At 40.5% G+C, this 18,191-nt stretch overlaps 1 protein-coding gene and 1 long non-coding RNA gene across 2 annotated transcripts in view; one reads left to right on the plus strand and one right to left on the minus strand.

The window, feature by feature from the left end:
• The window catches only part of DOCK3 (dedicator of cytokinesis 3), a gene marked incomplete at its 5' end in the record, with an annotated part of 211,656 nt that overhangs the window by 182,751 nt on the left and 10,714 nt on the right, over window positions 1-18,191 (plus strand). The window contains 11 exons of the mRNA XM_080625333.1: window positions 1,203-1,289; window positions 2,973-3,077; window positions 7,184-7,325; window positions 8,575-8,741; window positions 9,279-9,365; window positions 9,826-10,005; window positions 10,973-11,056; window positions 12,260-12,376; window positions 13,490-13,611; window positions 15,133-15,268; window positions 15,748-15,895. Coding sequence (XP_080481459.1) covers window positions 1,203-1,289; window positions 2,973-3,077; window positions 7,184-7,325; window positions 8,575-8,741; window positions 9,279-9,365; window positions 9,826-10,005; window positions 10,973-11,056; window positions 12,260-12,376; window positions 13,490-13,611; window positions 15,133-15,268; window positions 15,748-15,895 — 1,375 coding nt within the window. The remainder of the gene's footprint in view (window positions 1-1,202; window positions 1,290-2,972; window positions 3,078-7,183; window positions 7,326-8,574; window positions 8,742-9,278; window positions 9,366-9,825; window positions 10,006-10,972; window positions 11,057-12,259; window positions 12,377-13,489; window positions 13,612-15,132; window positions 15,269-15,747; window positions 15,896-18,191) is intronic.
• LOC308224939 overlaps window positions 1-18,191 on the minus strand; it is a 46,578-nt gene that overhangs the window by 6,048 nt on the left and 22,339 nt on the right. The gene's annotated exons all lie outside the window — the stretch shown is intronic.

Genomic DNA, 18,191 nt, shown 5'->3' on the forward strand with positions numbered 1-18,191 from the left:
TGATACTAAGGATGAGAGACCAAACACTACAAATGTGTGTGAAGCGTTGTAAGGTACTTAATACACTAAATCAAACAGTGTAGAGATTCATTTTTAAATGCAGATACATGTAACCAGAAAAACTATTTCTATATTGAGTGCTAATATTTTACATAATTACTGTTAATTGCTGTTACCAATAATTTGTATTTTAAATTACATTATTTTAACCAATTTGTATTTTAAATTTGCATTATTGTAACCAATAATGTTACAATATTGATACAAATATTCCTAAAACCTTAGGTGATAGTCTTAACTCACACATTAATTTTGTTTTCACTGCAAGAGAGTCCCAGTTAAAACAACTGGCAAGTTAGCCCAGTAATGCATAAAAGTTAATCCAGTAAAGGTTCAGCTGAGGCCTTGGGGGGTTCCTTTATGTAAGTGTGGTAACAAACAGTCAGTCCCCCCTAGAGGTTTCCTATCTCTGCAGGTTAAAGATGATGGAGAGGAGACTTCAGTTCAAGGTGTAAAACGAGCACTTTAAAAAGCTAAGTGATGTAACAGGAGTCTTTCAGAGTGGGGTGCCCAAACGCAGTCTCTCCCTGCCTTACCCCTGAGGGTAATGTGTATGGTGTGCTAGGAAAGATTTACTGTATGCTGACTGGAAGTTTTTTTGCTTTCAGTTCTGAATACGGGTATTATTCACTCAGAGCAGTAATAAAGGTCAGTTCTGACGGTGTTCTGTCCCTGTATTTGAGTGTTTCCCATTGCTTGACAGTTTTGTGCTTTCAGTAGGAAGCAGCAGCCCTATGTGTAGGGGAGCATTTTGGTGGGGAGCTAAGCCCCAGCTCTACTCCATAGAGTTTTACTGCAGAAAGCAAAGGATATTGGGGGTAGGTTAAAGGGGTGTCTAACAAGAAAAAACAAGTGTTAGTTGTATTACCTTTCTCTGCATAAGTTCCCAGTCTCATGAATGAACTGTCAAAAGCAAGCAGTATGTGTGTGTAATTTCAATGGAACATATGCCTCTGTTACCATCTTGAAGAAGGAATTAATCTGATATTTAATGGAAACCATTTCATCACACTGCATTTTCACATCTAATCCCTGGCTTTTCATACCAAATGAATTCGCAAAATTGAGTTTCCATATTCCTCTCAGCTGTGCTGGCAGTAACAGTCTGTTTGCTGTGAGTGTGATCTGCTTTGGTTTCACAGAGCTGGGAGTTTGGAATCCCGCTGTGCAGAGAACTGGCCATCCAGTACGAAAGCCTCTATGATTATCAGAGCCTCAGCTGGATTCGAGTAAGTAGCAGTTTCTCTCATCTAGTCCAACCTCCTGCTCAAAGCAGGGACAACAGTAAATTCAGATGGCCTGGAAGCACACATATTTCATTTTAATTCCAAAAACATGAAGGACAGCTTGTGTCTCACTTGACATGAGAGGAACAAGAGAGAAAGAATGAAGGCAAATGTTTCTGGTGTTCTTAGCAATTTACAAGAACCAGTAAAACCAAGCACATGATGAAATCAGGGCACATTTGCAGCATCATGCTTGAATCAGAAACTCAAAGTTCAGGTTGTTACTTAAAAGCTTTATGAATGTGAAAATATTTCATTCTGCTTTTGTCCCCATGGGGTAGCACGCATGTATCCAAATTTAAGATTTAGGCTATGTGGATGTATTCTTACACATAGTGGTCTAAATTCTCCTTAAAAGTCAAATTTATTCTTACCCAAATATACCTGTCTAATTAGGACTCATGAACTGCACTTCTGAAGAACCTGTTTTCCTCAGAGTGACCCTAAAGAGAGTATAAGTGACCACCTTGGATGTGCACTTTACTGTAGACATGTAGAACATCCTGTTATATAGGAAATGCCGTAATCGTAAATGATGAGCAGGGTAAAGGCTTAGTCAAGTTGTGAATCAAAGGCTTTCTTTCCTAAAACACCAGTAAATCAGCTATTCTTGCTGCTGCCCCATTATTATTTGGATCTAACCAGCTGGCAGGTGAAGAGCATCTCAGCTGATCAGTAGAACCTGTTCACCTCATCCTTTTACTCACCTGTGTGGGATGGGTTTTCTGTTCAGGTTTCCTAAATCTGTGTTGCCTTGAACCAACTTGAATTTCTCCCCACTCCAAAGAGTTCTCTGTGCCATTCACATCATTCAACACATCCCTTTACTCTTCCTGCAGCGGTTTGGGGATTTTCTCCATTTTAGAAAAAGCATTAATGGGTGTGAGAACCGAGAACAAAATCTTGATACAATGTTGGAACTCAGAGCTGCTGTTAGGGTTCCCTGCAGTGGAAGCAGTGATGTCAAACTGCTGCTTCCCTTTAAAAAGCTATCTTTTTGTTATAATGAAATTCCTGTGAGCCTTTCAACTGAGATTCAGTTTGGCAAGGGGTCTTGAAATCCCACTCTGGATATAAATGCTAGCACAGTGCCACAAAGCTAATAATTGGAACTAGAGAAAAGTCCTTTTACTTTTTCAAAACCCCTTTTTCTTCCATGTTAAACCTACTGGTGCACAGAGCTGTAGAAGATTTAATTTTGTTTCAATCTTTTTCATGCCCCTCAACTCAATTAACGCAAACCCAATTGACTTGATGTAATTTCCCAGGCAGTGGTATAGATTTTGAGCTGTAGGAAAGAATAGGACACTGTGAGCTAGGCAACACAGATCTTAATCTCAGCTCTGCCATTAATTCTGCAGTGCTAAGAAGATTACGTGCAAGACCTGTTTAATTTAAAATGAGATACAACGAGAAGATTTTCATGTCATCTCCAGAACTGTAGAATGAGTGTGAGGATCCCATAGTCTGTTCCACCATGAACAGAGACTGTTTCATTAGTAATTTTTAACAGAATTTTGGTCTTTTCATACGAATAGTGGGAGCAAAAGGGTAATGTGATGTCTGAATCTGTCCTGAGATTCTAATGTTTAAGAGTCTGATAGCAGCTATTTTTGTCCTCCACAGAAAATGGAAGCCACGTATTACGATAATATCATGGAGCAGCAGCGCTTAGAACCTGAGTTTTTCAGAGTTGGCTTTTATGGTCGGAAATTCCCATTTTTCCTGCGGGTAAGCCAGGCTTATGCAAAATATGACAAAGTGGAGTAGCAGTTAAAGGCTTTGTACTTTTGCTGTGGAGATACAGCGTCTGCTACCCAGCTTACGGTTTTTTATGCCTGCACAAGTAGAAACAACTTTCTGGCTGAACTGAAAGATGGGGTCCATTGGAAATGTTCTTAGGAATGGAGAGCAGAAGTTTGAGTCATGCCTATGTGTATTTTTGACGACCTGCAGATGCAGCACAAACTGCCTCTATATTAAGCAAAATGCTGTACTGCAGCAGTGCTGGGTCATTACTCAACTAATTTTCATCATCTCAAATTATCAGGCTTTAAAAAGTCTCACACGACAGAATGATTCCAATACCAGAGTGATGACTCTCTTATGCTATCTGCAAGCAAAAATTTCCTCTTTCAACAAAAGCCTAGCAGCTTCTCTGGTCATGTTCTCACTTTGAGCTTATTGTCTGCTGGTGCAAACAACATCAGCTGGGTCTGCAGTCCATTTTAAAAGTGTAGTTGGACAGTTGTTCATCCTATGTACTGTATCCTGGGCTGCATCAAAAGGATCATGACCAGCAGTTCGAAGGAGGTGATCCTGCCCCTCTACTCTGCTCTCGTGAGACCTCACTTGGAGTATTGTCTGCAGTTCTGGTGTCCTCAACATAAAAAGGACATGGAACTCTTGGAACAAGTCCAGAGGAGGGCCACGAGGATGATCAGGGACTGGAGCACCTCCCATATGAAGACAGGCTGAGAAAGTTGGGGCTGTTCAGCCTGGAGAAGAGCAGGCTGCATGGAGACCTCACAGCAGCCTTCCAGTATCTGAAGGGGGCCTACAAGGATGCTGGGGAGGGACTGTTCATCAGGGACTGTAGTGACAGGACAAGGGGTAACGGGTTCAAACTTAAACAGGGGAAGTTTAGATTGGATATAAGGAAGAAATTCTTTACTGTGAGGGTGGTGAGGCACTGGAATGGGTTGCCCAGGGAGGTTGTGAATGCTCCATCCTTGGCGGTGTTCAAGGCCATGTTGGATGAGGCCTTGGGTGACGTGGTTTAGTGTGAGGTGTCCCTGCCCATGGCAGGGGGTTGGAACTAGATGATCTTAAGGTCCTTTCCAACCCTAACTATTCTATAATTCTATGTCTTGCTGTTAGTTCAGAGCAAGCAAGAAATATAATCTGACAACTGCAAATTGATGGTAGATGCCATCTAGCTTGACAGGCCAAGCTAACTTAGAGCGTGCTTTCAAGGCATGTTTTGTGTTCTCTCTAAAAAAGGAGCTTGTCAGGAGATGGCACCACTTGAGCTATACAGTAAAAAGCCACAAAAAGCCAAACTGTACCATTTTGAAAACTGCACTCTTTACGTTTCCCTCTGATTTGGGGTTGGTTGGTTTGTTTGGGGTTTTGGGATTATTTTTTTTAACTAGAACTTAAACTTCGGTGTTTAATTACAGTCTTTAAATGGAAGTATGGGCAGGGGAAATAAAGGCAAGTTGGAATTAACCAAGATGAAAACACCAATGGATAAAGAAGTGGGTTCATGTTATTCAAAGATGAAGAGTGCCATAATGTAGCAGCCTAAATGGGTTTGTGAAACATACCTGCAGAGGAATCTGAAGTGACAGGTGTTACAGTACTGAGCAGTAGCAGCCCTTTGATGATCTCCATACGATCATAGAATCCTAGAATGGTTTGGATTGGAAGGGACCGTAAAGCTCATCCAGTTCCAACCCCTGCCATGGGCAGGGACACCTTCGACAAGACCAGGTTGCTCCAAGCCCCATCCAGCCTGGCCTTGAACACTGCCAGGGATGGGGCAGCCACAGCTTCTCTGGGCATCCTGAGCCAGTGCCTCACCACTCTCACAAGGAAGAAAACTGACAATTTCTTTTTCATATCTAACAGATGTTTCATAAAATGAATGACAACAAAGTCAACATGGTACATAAGCATTCCTACATTTGAAGTAATACCAGTGAATCTAACTTCTCTTACGATGTTGTGGAAGTTTTCTCTTGCACCCTTGCATGGGCGAGGTGCTTCACACCACACAAGTTTCCAGTGCACAGCACTTACTCTTTGTGGAACAGTCTAACAACATGGGTACCAGGCTGGAGACATTAACAGTGAACATGAGCGTACATAATTATAATCCTTGTTAATTCTGCAATTATATTTGGTAGCAGTACTTCTGATAGCAGATTACTAATGTAGCAATCTCATTAAAAGTCATCCTCCTCCTTTCTCTCTCTAATGATCCATACAGCGTACACATTGCAAAGCACAGCCTAAGCCCATTAGCAATCACATCAGCATGGATCACACTGTAAAGAGATTGGAAGCAGCTATTCTACAGAAGAAAAAGATTTACAAGGATTTAAAATTTTCAAATAGATATGGGAGTGATTTAAAATGATCAAATAACTCCATACTCTTTTCTCATTTGTCTATTGCTGTGTAGCTTAAGACAGAACATAACTTCTTTCTACATCTTTAAGGACCCTTTGTCTAGAAATGCCATTGTTCATGTTTCTATGGATTCTGCATCTATTTCTAGCCTTCCTACATAAGCATATTGAAACTGTCCATGTCTTGCACCTACCAGAAGTTCAAGTAAGACCTGACAAGCCACATTCTGAGATCTCGTGTTGGCAACTCTATTAAATTTAGCTTTGAGGTGTTTTCAGGGCGTTATTTTTAGAATCACAATAACATTATTTATAGGCTTACTGTCTTCTGGACTGCTGCAATCAAAAGCTAAAATAGAGAATGCAATGCCATGAAGAGATTCACCTTCAAATATGGACTCACTCCAAATTTAATAATGGCTGCAATGTTTGAGCATTACAGACTGAACTGTCAGGATTCATCATGCCATTTGTCTCCCAGTTCATTGGTTGCTGTGAGTGATACATACAAAGTGACATATGTCACAGCTGGAACATGAGATCTGCTTCCTAAAGTTGAAATGCAAAGCCAAAGATAACTACACTCCTTGGCTGTGTTTCATGATGGGGGTTTGCTGCTTTCTCTTTGATTTTGCTACAAGATCAAGAACTGCTCGGCCAGAACCCTTTTCCAGAGCAATTAACAAAACATGATTGCATACACTGTAGCTTCCACATGCAGGAAACGGAAGGGGAGGAACTGTTCTTTGGTTTATGAAGGTGAAAATTCTTCCTGTACTTCTAGTTATTGCTACAGGTATGAGAGTTAAAACTAGGGTTAAGACACTGTAGGCCAGACTTCATGACACTGAGAACTTTAGAAATCCTGTGTGTTGCTGTTCAAAGTTTGAGATGGCTCAAAAAGCATCCAGGAACTCTCCACAAGCAGTTCAATGCCTTACGAGGCATATCTAAGTGCAAGCTTTTCCATTACTAGGAGAAACAGTTTTGTTCATCAAGAGGGAAGTGCTTTTAGGGCTGAAGGGGAATTTGCTAAGTGGCCAGTGAGAATTCTTGGTAAAGCTCTTCCATATTACTCCACTATAGACAGGGGAGTTCCTGAGGATGGATTGCTCAGCATGATCAGAGGATGTTTGTATGGCTGTGACAATACAGGAGTGATGAAGCAGTGATTTTTGTGAACAGTTGGTTACGACTCCTCTCTAAGGATAACTGATAAATTGGTAAACATATCTATCTCCCACTGTTCTATGGAATGCTGAGGACTTTTACCCATCTAGTGTAAATTGTATTTGACAGCAGCTTTCCCAGTGTAGAGCAGTGAGCTGGTGACTTGGTATTAAGTTTTGATTGATATGTTTCAGTATAGTCCATTTAAAAAAACGTCCCTTTTCAGTTGTCTGAAAAGCAAATAAGAGAAGACAATAGGACTGAACGCTGTGTGTATGGATCAGAGGCATCTTTCTGCTGAAAGGTCACTGGAACAGCCTACTTATTCATCACTTCTTGATGAAATGCATTGTAAAGAAAAAGGAAGGAATAAAATATCAGCTGTGTTAAATGCACATTTTACTCTCACATTAGCATATTGACACTGTCATTTGTCTTTGGGTTTGAAGCAGTAAAATTTAAAGTGAGATAAAAGCCAACAGAATTTAACTTACTTTTAAGGAGACTAGTTTATGTTTGTCCTTCTTGCAGAACAAGGAGTATGTTTGTCGGGGCCATGACTATGAGAGGCTGGAAGCCTTCCAGCAGAGGATGCTAAGCGAGTTCCCACAAGCCATTGCAATGCAGCACCCAAACCACCCGGATGACTCGATACTGCAGTGTGATGCCCAGTGTATCCTTCAATGATACAAGTAGAACGATTGTGTTGTAGAGCACAGAGAAGGGAGGTACTGAGAAGGTCATCAACCTGGACACCTCAGTTCCTCAGTGCCTTAGGTACAAAACCATGTCCTATAGACAAACCCACACCCCTGTCTATAGCAGACATTAACTGGGTCATTGTGTTACGTGCTTTTGAAAAGAATGGTCATGTCTGCTTAGTCACATCCTTGTGTTAACTTTCCATTAGTATTGTCATAATGTGTGTTTTGTGTCCTTAGAAGTATTCTTGGTATCTTCTCTTGGAGAATATTTTGTTGGGAACAGATAGTAGTTCCAAAGTGTTATTTTCCACTGCAGTTTATTTTTCACATCAGTATTATTATATTTGCAGTCTCCCTTTTCCTTTAAACTGCTGAACCATTTCATACCTAAGACTTTGAATCTCATTTCTTCTCACTGGTAATCTGTACTGTGATTTGATGCAACCAGTACAATTCTATATACATTTAAGGACTGAACCATATAACGTTTAATGGGTCTGCAGAGACTTGTAGAGATTTCAGCCATGAGAACACTGCTGTTCGGCTTGTGTGACAGCAGCAAAGATATTGCACAGGCCTTTAACCATCAGGAAATTGTCATCAAGTGAACTCTCCTGAAATAGGTTGCTGTTTCCCACTTGTCTTTTGTAACACATGCTTTTCACTCTTCTTTGCTGTGTAATGCTGGTGCTTTCATAGACAGAGGGGTTGTTTGTACTTATACTTCCGTTTGTTTGTTTATGCTTGCAGAGAGCTTCTCTGTAACACTGAGGTTAAAGTGGTTTAATTAAACTGTACTGTAAATTGATGGAATGAGGACACCTTTGGTTTGTAGACAAAGCTGAAGTATCTATGGTGAAATCTGTCAAACAGAAATATTTAGATACTTAAGTGCATTGACTGAAGTTTCTGCACAAATGAGGCACCTAGCTCTAATAAAACTGATAGGAACTGGGTATTTTCCCTGCTTTAGGTATTTTGGATGTCTTACTACATACTCTCTGCATCCTCAGTTATCTTCCTCTTTGGCTAATCTGGCTGTGAGGTACTATAACTCTGTAGACTTTCCGAGCATTCTGTTGTTTCACTTGCAAAAGAAGAGTATTGGAAAATGCAGAGGAGCGTGACTTACTGAATTCACCATCCTTTTTGTTCCCACAGCAGGGATAGCTTTTCTGTTTGATGTCCTGTGGCTTTCTTTGACTACCTAATTTACAGATCTACAGATCTATGCAGTGACTCCCATCCCAGACAATATAGATGTGCTGCAAATGGACCGTGTCCCTGATCGCATAAAGAGCTTTTACCGAGTCAACAATATCCGGAAATTCCGCTATGACAGACCCTTCCACAAAGGCCCAAAGGACAAGGAGAATGAATTTAAGGTAGAAGTAGTGAATAAGCAGTGTTTAAGTGTTTATCTCTTCAAGGCAAATACTGTCTTGTTATTTTATGCTGATACAGCCTTTCAAGTAACCCTGATTTGGTGGTCAGAGATGCTGTAGTAACTCAAATAACAATAGCTGTTGCATCTAGAGGTTACACACCTGACCTGATAAAAGCATTGTCTGATTTAAAGGTGAGTTGTTGTAGTGCCAGGAGGAATGCATTTTCAAGCAAGGATGGGGCTTTTTTCATTCAGCTGGATTGTTTTTTCTTACTGCCGTATCTATGTCCACAATGTCATCTTGGTTCCCTTGACCGACCTTTAAAAATGAATGGAGATCTTGAATGTGTTGCTTTCTGAATTCTGGGTTTGTTGTTCCAAGTGACTTTCAACGTGACATTCTGCAAAATGAGTTACTGCTCAGGAGGCTGATGTATTCTTTTCTGAACTTTACCCACTTAGCACCTCTAATAAGAGTACAGATGATGTGATTGTGATTCACCTTGTACCTCACATCCTCAATTACTCTTTGCAGAGCTTGTGGATTGAACGAACCACTCTGACCTTAACGCACAGCTTGCCTGGGATTTCTCGTTGGTTTGAAGTGGAGAGAAGAGAGCTGGTAACATTCATAGTTCTGTGATTGGGGTTTGAAATGATGAGTTACTGAGAACATGGGATAGGCAGCTTAAAACTCCTTTGGCTGAAATCTTGCCATTTAAAATGATGACGTTTACCAATGATTAAGTATGTCCTTTTTCTACCACTTAAGTCTAAACAGTTGCTGAACGTAACCAGGGGAATTATGTGAGGGAACATGACAGTATAATGGAGACAGTGCCAAAAAGATGCAATAATTGCACCATTGCCATGTCTTCAGAATACAGAAAGAAGCTGTCACAGTTTGGTGATCTGAAATGCAGCATTGCCAAGAGTGAAGTTTATTATGTAGCTTATTTTGTACAAAGCAGTAAAAACTAAGAGAGATCACTGAACAATCCTAGAGTATCATTTCATTACAAGGAAGATAATAAATCTCAGTGAAGTGTCCATGGAATAAACTATATTTTATTGCTTTTGAGGTTGAAGTAAGTCCTTTGGAAAACGCCATTCAAGTGGTTGAGAACAAAAACCAGGAGCTGAGAACACTGATAAGCCAGTACCAGCATAAACAAATGCATGGTAACATTAATCTTCTCAGCATGTGTCTGAATGGAGTGATTGATGCAGCAGTTAATGGGGGAATTGCACGGTACCAGGAGGTAAGCCAGGCTCTGCTTCCAAATTTACTATCACCTTTTGTCAATTTTATTTCTGTTTCAAAGAGAGTATGACTTAAGAAGATAAGGAATTTTCACCTACATTATCTAAATATGAGGTCAAAACCCCTACTTGATTATCCTGCATCAGTGCATAGCATGTCAACATGAGGATCCAGAGATGGAACTGGAATATTGCATTGCAGTAGGTGCAGTTGACAGTGGGGTTTCTCAAGAATTAAACTTGGCTTAGCTGAAAATCCTCACTTGGCAGGAAAGAGTGAAACAGATTGTTTGTACAGCTTACATTATACATTTATTTTGGAATACAAGCATGTAATGGGACTCATGGTAATTGAGACTGATTGGGCTTGTAATCAGGAAAAACCATGAATTTGTGCTACTCAACCATTATCTTTGCTTGCCTAATGTCAGATTCACTGTAACTCTAAATTGATCTTACATGCAGTATGTTAGTGGGCATCATCTTTGGCAAGCTGTTACTTAAACTCTGCATTGCAAAAGTAAGTCTAGGGTGAAATACTGCAAAATGGCAGCACTGGTCCAGGGGTGTGGGGCACATCTTCCCTACAGAGCTGTGAAGAGAACACTCTCCATGCCTTACATTAGTTACCACTTCACTCACTTAATTTCTATATCTTTAGGCAGTTATGTGAAGGAAACTATATAAAATTCAAATAACTCGATGATACAAGGCTCAGGGGTATTGCTTATCACTGTCACATGGGGAAAACTGGTCAGATCTTCATCTCAGTTGCTAAAACCATACTGTAGTTTTACCCAGATCCCAGAGTGCTAAAAGCAATAAAAATGAGCTGCTGCTGTTAGCTTAATGTATTTAATTTTCCTAAGATGTTTGGACCTTTTCCTCTCATCCTTTGACACCAAGTTACAATGAATTATCTTCCAGTAAGCAGAAGGCTTTTTTCTTTTTTCCCTTTTCCTACAGGCTTTTTTTGATAAAGATTATATCACAAAGCACCCTGGAGATGCAGAGAAGATCACACAGCTCAAGGAACTCATGCAGGAACAGGTACTGGTTTTCAGACACAAAAGAACATTACTACAGTGTCTGGATTCATCAGCAGTTATCAGATCCACCTGATTCGTTCAGAAGCAAACAATTTTGATACAGGAGATCTAAAAAATGGGGGAGATGGCCAAGGAGTTTATGAACAAGCCATTCACCTTATGGGATGTGAGGTGAAGCTCAGCTCAAAGTACATTAGTTCAGTTGTCTCCATTTATTATCCAGTAGACATCTTGCTATGTTTCAAGCTTGCTGTTCATTTTTGGCATTTTGAGTTATGTCTTCCCAGTAAATATCAAAGACAAGAGACAGGCTTGTGCTTAAACTGACGGAGTTGCTTAGGGAGACTTAATGCCTGTTTATATTATCTGCAGTTTTATTTTTCTTTAGTGTCTCTGTGAACTATCTTGATAGATAAAGCTAGCTGGATGCTTTGATGGGAGCAAAATCAGAAAATCACATCCCTCATAACTGACAGTGTGGCAAGATATGCCCCATTAAACAGTGTGTCCAAGTCTGAATAGAGCTGCCTGGCCTGTTTCTGCAACAAATCACTTAACTGCATTTCAGATTTCCCATCTGTAAAATAAAGATAATGCTTATCTCCCTTCAGTCCTCAAGAGGATGTTTGAAGATTAATTAGTTATTGTTTGTACAGATTTTGGATCATGTAGGGAATTATATACATCTTCAGCCTACTATCATCACTATTTTCTTTCATCTGAGAGCTTATATAATCTCATTCAAACACTAGTATTGTATGTTTAACCTCTGAAAAAGTGACCTTTGAAAATAGAGCAACAGAAAGAGTAACTATGCATTGTCACTGCTGCTGTTCTGCTTGAGTATCAGAAACTCCTTTTAGAGGTCCCTGTTGGCAACTTTGACCCCTTTGCTGACACTGGGTGGAAGGAATTTCCTCTGTGTGAGGATGTAATGCAGTTCACTCCGGAGAGAGAATGAAGCTGGTAATTTCTTACAGTTATCTCTTAACATAATCCAACATGACATAAATGTGCTTGTCTCAGAAAGTACTTGAAGTACTGTGAACTAGCCAGGTCTCCTTAGGCTTGCTTCATTATCAGCAGCCTTGTAAATGAACTGTGGCATATTTTAGAGTACTCCCTTGCACATTGACAGAGCTGCAGGACAGGCTCTTAGACACAAGTTATTTGGGTTTGTGATGTAATATTTTCTTTTTACCAGGTACATGTCTTAGGAGTGGGTCTGGCAGTCCATGAGAAATTTGTACACCCAGAAATGCGTCCCCTGCATAAGAAACTCATAGACCAGTTCCAGATGATGCGATCCAGTCTGTACCATGTAAGCTGACATACCCAGAGTTATGATTTAAAGTCTGTTAGTTGCAGTAAGGTTCAGAATAGAACTGGGCTTGATTCAGCGTTGCTGAACCTACTGGATTGCCAGATTATCAAAAGAATTCTTGATTTTTGTGCAAGAAGGAAGTCTGTACCTAGTCAGTACATTAACATAGTCTTTCATTTAATCTAGAAGTTAAAATGTTTGTGTGACCTTTACTGTATCACAGAACAATTGTAAAGCTTGATTTTAAATTACTGCCTTACACAGCAGAAAATGATGTAAAGCAGAGGAAGAAAGATTAAAAGTGTTAGATGTTGAGCTCTTTGAAAGAGCTGCTGCAATTTGGAGAAGCGTGACATGGATTAGGCCCTCCAGAAGTGTTTTTGTGTAGACAGCAACAGAAATTCCTGTTGGAATTCCTCCAAGAATGGTACCTTTCCTTCCATGTGTGCTCTGCTGTACTTAAGTATTCGGAGACAGCTATACTCAAGACATCTTTCCCAGATGGGTCTCAGACATTTGCAGTGCATTCTCCTCTTGTTGGTACAGTGAAATCTTTAGGAATACCTAGATGCAATCTTGACCATTATCACAATCAAACTAAAGGGTATCTTTCTATAATGTGAAAGAATTATCTTAAATATGTCTATTAGCACTTTACTTTCAATGTATTTTCCAAGGTAGCTTGAAGGCTTTCTCCTCCACTCTTAGAAGTGAACACTATGTAAGGATGGCCAGAAATAACAGCACCAGAATTTTAAAATGTGGCCTTTCTCTTTCAAAGCAGATGAGATCTGCAGAGGTCACAGATGCCAGTTTTTGTTCACTACCTTTCTTGAGAGTTTCAACATGATCTGCATTGTTCACTGCACGTTCCTTTGTTTTGGAAAATGCAGGTGGCTATAATTTTGGCCACATTATGCCTCTATTTTTCTCCTTAATTCCTGAAGCAGTGGCTGGAAAGGGTTATTGGAAATAAACAGAATGGGATTTTAAAGCACTACAGCTCTTTATCCTGTGCAAACAAGAACATGGAAACAGATAAGGTCTTTTCTGAGAAGAAAACTTGTAATTTTCCCCGACCAATTTAGCTAAAGTATCTTTCCTTTGCAGGAGTTACCAGGTTTGGATAAGCTGAGTCCGGCCTGTTCTGGCACTAGTACACCACGCAGCAATGTTCTTGTTTCACACGGACCTATGAGCCCAGAGAGCATAAAGCTGGTGCATCGACACAGGTACCTGGGTTTTCTTTGACTGGAATATCCAGGATCTCTGCACACTGTTGCATTAAGATTCAAGGATCTGAGAACTAGCTGTAACAGTACTGCAAGAGGAGGAGGAGGATGAGTTTTGGCAGAAGTGCCTTTTGTCTTCATTCAGTGCTAATTATTAAAGTTTGAGGATTGGAATCAAAAAGTTGAGAAATCCAATTTGCAGCAAATGCTGAACACCTCCAGGTGTTACTCCATCACTTACTATAGAAGCAGAAACAGACATCTGCTACTCAGACCTCCAGATTCAGTCTGACTTCAGAGGTTCCACCTTCTCTTAAGCAAACATCAAATAAATGAGTCCTTACAAAAAGAGTATTTTATTGCTTGTTTTAGAACCCAACTCAATATGTGCCCATTTTTAAGGATCAAAGAATGTTCGTATCATTGTTTTTTATAATTCTGATCAAATCAGAACCCAAATATAAGAAAGGCTGCCGAGATGTTTTGAGTAGAAAGCCACAGAATAGCTCAGCCTTCACAGAAACATCTGAAAATGTGTATGCTTATTCAAACTGAATACCATCTATGAAAACTGAGATCATGATGGAGGATAACAATTGGGATTTTCAAGGCAAAACAGTGGTTTTGTACCCAGCCAAAATTGATTATTTGAAGATGTACATATCCATGCCAGTATGACAAACAGTGACGGGAATGTCACTGAAGCTACAGAACTTTAATTGTACTTTAAGTTGGATTTCTCTTGGTGGGTCTACATGGCTTAGCTGGTTTTAAAGCCTGGCATGAAAATCTGTGGAAGCTTGGTCTTGAGTACACCATCCAGGATGGTGTCATTCTTTTAACTATTAAAATTGAATAGCTCTTACACGCTAGTGACTTGGCAGCTTACAATTGTTGTCTACGATAAAATTTTCTTCCCTCAAATTCCTCACTCTGTAAAGCCTTTTTCAGTTCTGAGGGCAAACAAGGGAGATTTCTCTAGTGTGCACAGTATGTATTTGTGTGTGTGGTGACAAAGAAAATTTGATTTCCTGAAGTGAGATGAGGGTGCAGCCTGCACACCAGCTGGGCTGTATTAATTTACTGTCAGCTACAAAGTTGCCTTCAACTTGCTGAGGCCCAACAGATGCAAGAAGGAAAACTGTATTTTGACCTGTGTGTCTTGTGTTTGGCTTCCTTTGGCATGTGTTTTTGAAGCTGCTCCCACTCATCATGCATCAGCATTAAAAATGAGAGTGGTTTTATAAAGCTCTGCTATAAACAAATACGCACCCAGCATCATGATGTGATGTTAACCTGTCTTTTATTCCAAAATTCTGCATCCTATGTTGTCTTACATGTGACCTTCTTGTCACTTTTTTCACATTTATGGATTTGTTTAAGCTTATTTGGCCTGATTTTTAAAAGCATTTGACACCCAGAAGTGACCTGAAGCAGCAGGTAACTGTAGGTACTTACAGCTTGTAAAACAGAGGTTCGAAAAATAATTATGCCCTTGTTCTGTCCCTGGTTTTGTTCCAGCCCACTGAACTTGCTTGGTTCAGTCCGACACTCGTCATCCTCTCTGTCATCCCACACCTCCAGTGAGACAGGAAACCTGGTTATCCTAACAGACAGCTCTGTGGGGGAGACTGCTGAAGACATGTACCACATGCAGGTACAGCTCCAGCACAGCCAGCAGCGGCTGTAAGAGACGACACAGAACATGCTCTGGAGGGTTACGGTTAGGAGGAGTACACTTCACCTATACACATACATTGCATCTGCCCTGTGATGTTTTTCTCAAAGGGCTGAATAGGTAGAATCTAACATTGGTCAAGAAAGGTGACAAAGTAACTCAGCTAGGTTTGCTTTGGGGAGAAACACTGTATTTGCACAGATCTGGTGGTCCAAGATCATACCCCTGCTCTTGGAAAGTGAGATTTTAGTTGGCATGTTATTTATCTGACCTGTTCTTATGCAGTTAGGATTGCTCTTGGTTTGTGGGAGGGTGAAATGAGTCCCACAGTCCTGAGTGCTGATCAATGGCCTGCACCAAAGCTATTTCCTAGACAGAGTATGCACTGGGTGATCTGAGGCAGGTAAATATCTAATGCACTGATCCACTCAGTCCTCTCTCGATGATGTCTCCTGCAGCTTGTTTACCCTAACTCCAGGTACCAAAGCTCAATCACCAATGACTCTGTTTTGTCTCCATGCCAGGCTAGCCCTTCCACCTCAAGCCTGAGCTCCACTCACTCGGCACCGTCCCAGATGATTAACTCTGCCCCTTCCAGTGCTCGAGGTAAGAACGGATGAGTCCAAGTGAAGGGTTAAGTGTCTCTGCAGGCATTCCCTGAACTTGGCAACGCCAGCCAAAGACCACCTACACTGAAAAACACTGCTGTTTCTCTTTTGGAGCTGTAAATGCCTCTTCAAAAACTGTTCCTTAAAAAAATGCTTTTCATTCTCCAGAAATGGATTTAATGATTTATTTCTTTTTCAGCAGCATTTTGGAATGTATCGTTAATACATGCTGGTTTCAGGCAGTCGAATTTCATAATGATTTCCATTGTTCCGCCACAGCACTGTGCAGGCAGTCAGGAGGAAAATAAGAATAGTCTTTGGTACAGTAATTAAAGAAAGAGAGAGATCATGACCACAAAGAAAAAAAATCATTTTCTGCATTTAATGAAATTATGGCACAAAAAAGAACTTGAGGCAGTTTAGCAGAAATATGTGTACACAAAAGCATAGGTATACAATGAATGTTGAAAGATAGGAATTTTAACTACTGGCATTAAAGAAGGGCTTCCCTGCTGGGAAATTCTTGAAGAAAGGAAAAATGCAAAAACAGACTCCAGGGGTACTCATAATGGTTCTGCTGTTACAGTAGCTGGGCTTGATATTGCTCATCATTTTCTTCCCAAGCCTCAGAGCTGAAGCAAAACCATTTTGTGCAATTGCCTGACTTTGGTAACTTTGTTCAAGTTTTGTTTCCTCTCATTTTTGATTCTCAATTTGCGGGTTCACAAATTTCTCACCACTTTTCACAGGCACCTGAGGAAGGTGTCCAGGGTATAGGCAGAGATATAGGCTGATATTTAAATCTTACCTGTTTTTTCCATACAGGAGAACTGTATGTCTCCTTATGGACAGAGAATACAGAGAAAGGCCCTTTCTCTCAGGCCAGCTCAATCTTGCACTGAAATATTAATTGACTGGCTGTTGTTATGACACAAATGCATCAAAGTGATTTAATGTACGGCTCAGATGGAGTATGAAGGTGAGAAGTGGACATCCTCAGATAAAGGCAAATAGCTTCACGAATTACCAAGGGCTAGAAAGAAAATAATGACAATTCAAATAGTGAAGTAACCAGATGAAACTGGCACAAACAGGAAAGGGAAAAGGGGACTGAGTACAGGGCTGTCATGTCAGGAAGATGTCCGTAAATGGATGTGCCTCAGCTGGCATGTGAGGTCTGAATCTTTGGGGGTCTGGTGCTCACAGTGACAGCCTGTGACAGCCTTTCTGAGCTTGATGACCTCACAGCATCACCAGCTTCCCTCTTCACTGTATTCTTTGTTCTTGCTTAGAAAAACAATGCTGAATGCTACAAAGGGTATAGTGCTGGTGAATGAGCCAACAGCACCTCCCAGAGATGAGAACTAGACACTGTAAATGACCACAAAGAGAAAGCAATAAGAGAAGTAATGATTTTTAAAACTAGTTCAATATATGTATCTGTCTATTTTATTCTTCATTCTTACTAACTTGTTTTGCTAGCCTATGATACGACATTTCTTCTCTGCTAGTTTTGTTCACTTTTAAGTTAGGTGAGCACAGCATTCAGATGTTACCCACTGATGATGGGATTTCACTTCCAGTAAAGTCCCAGATGCTCTCTGTGTTTCACACTGTGCAAGTCACCACTGTGGTTATTACAACACCACTGTCTGGAATGGAGTTGTTTGTAACAAGAAAAAACCCTTACACCTAAGTTCCACTGTGGTAATAGAGCTTTGTTTTTCTCCTTGGTGATTTTTCCTTTTGTTTTGTTTTTTAATTGGGTGAATTTAATGGTGGTGAAAATGAGAGACCAGTATCATAGGCTGGAGCAAGGTACTTCACAAACCTTACATGTGCAGCTCTGTCAATGCACCTCTATCCTTTCTTTTTTCTTTTTTTTTTTTTTCCCTTTTTTTTTGGTATTTATTTATATTCTTTTTAATTTAGTGCTGGTGAAAGGTGCTGGATTGACACCACTGGAGGCTGAAGCCCTCTATTTACCCACAGAGCAGATACAGCATGGGCGGCAGCCGTGCAAGTTTCCCCACGCTGCCCCCACCAATGTGCCTCATCTCTGTCCTGGAGGGACCACCTCTAGAGGTGAGAGGATAGTTCAGTCACCATGACCCATCCAATCCTTGGCCTTTCTGCTGAGACTGCCAACAAAGCTACGATAGTCACGATGCTAAACCACGTTTCACATGGAAAGTATACCAAGGCAAACGATTCATTTCGTACAGGCTACCTAAATTTACTGACTTTGCATCTTTGTCACCTGTGGCTTTACCTTGAGCATGGTTAAGAGGGTT

The sequence above is a fragment of the Psittacula echo genome, assembly GCF_963264785.1.
Source record: "Psittacula echo genome assembly, chromosome: 9".
Classification (NCBI taxonomy): Eukaryota; Metazoa; Chordata; class Aves; order Psittaciformes; family Psittacidae; genus Psittacula; species Psittacula echo.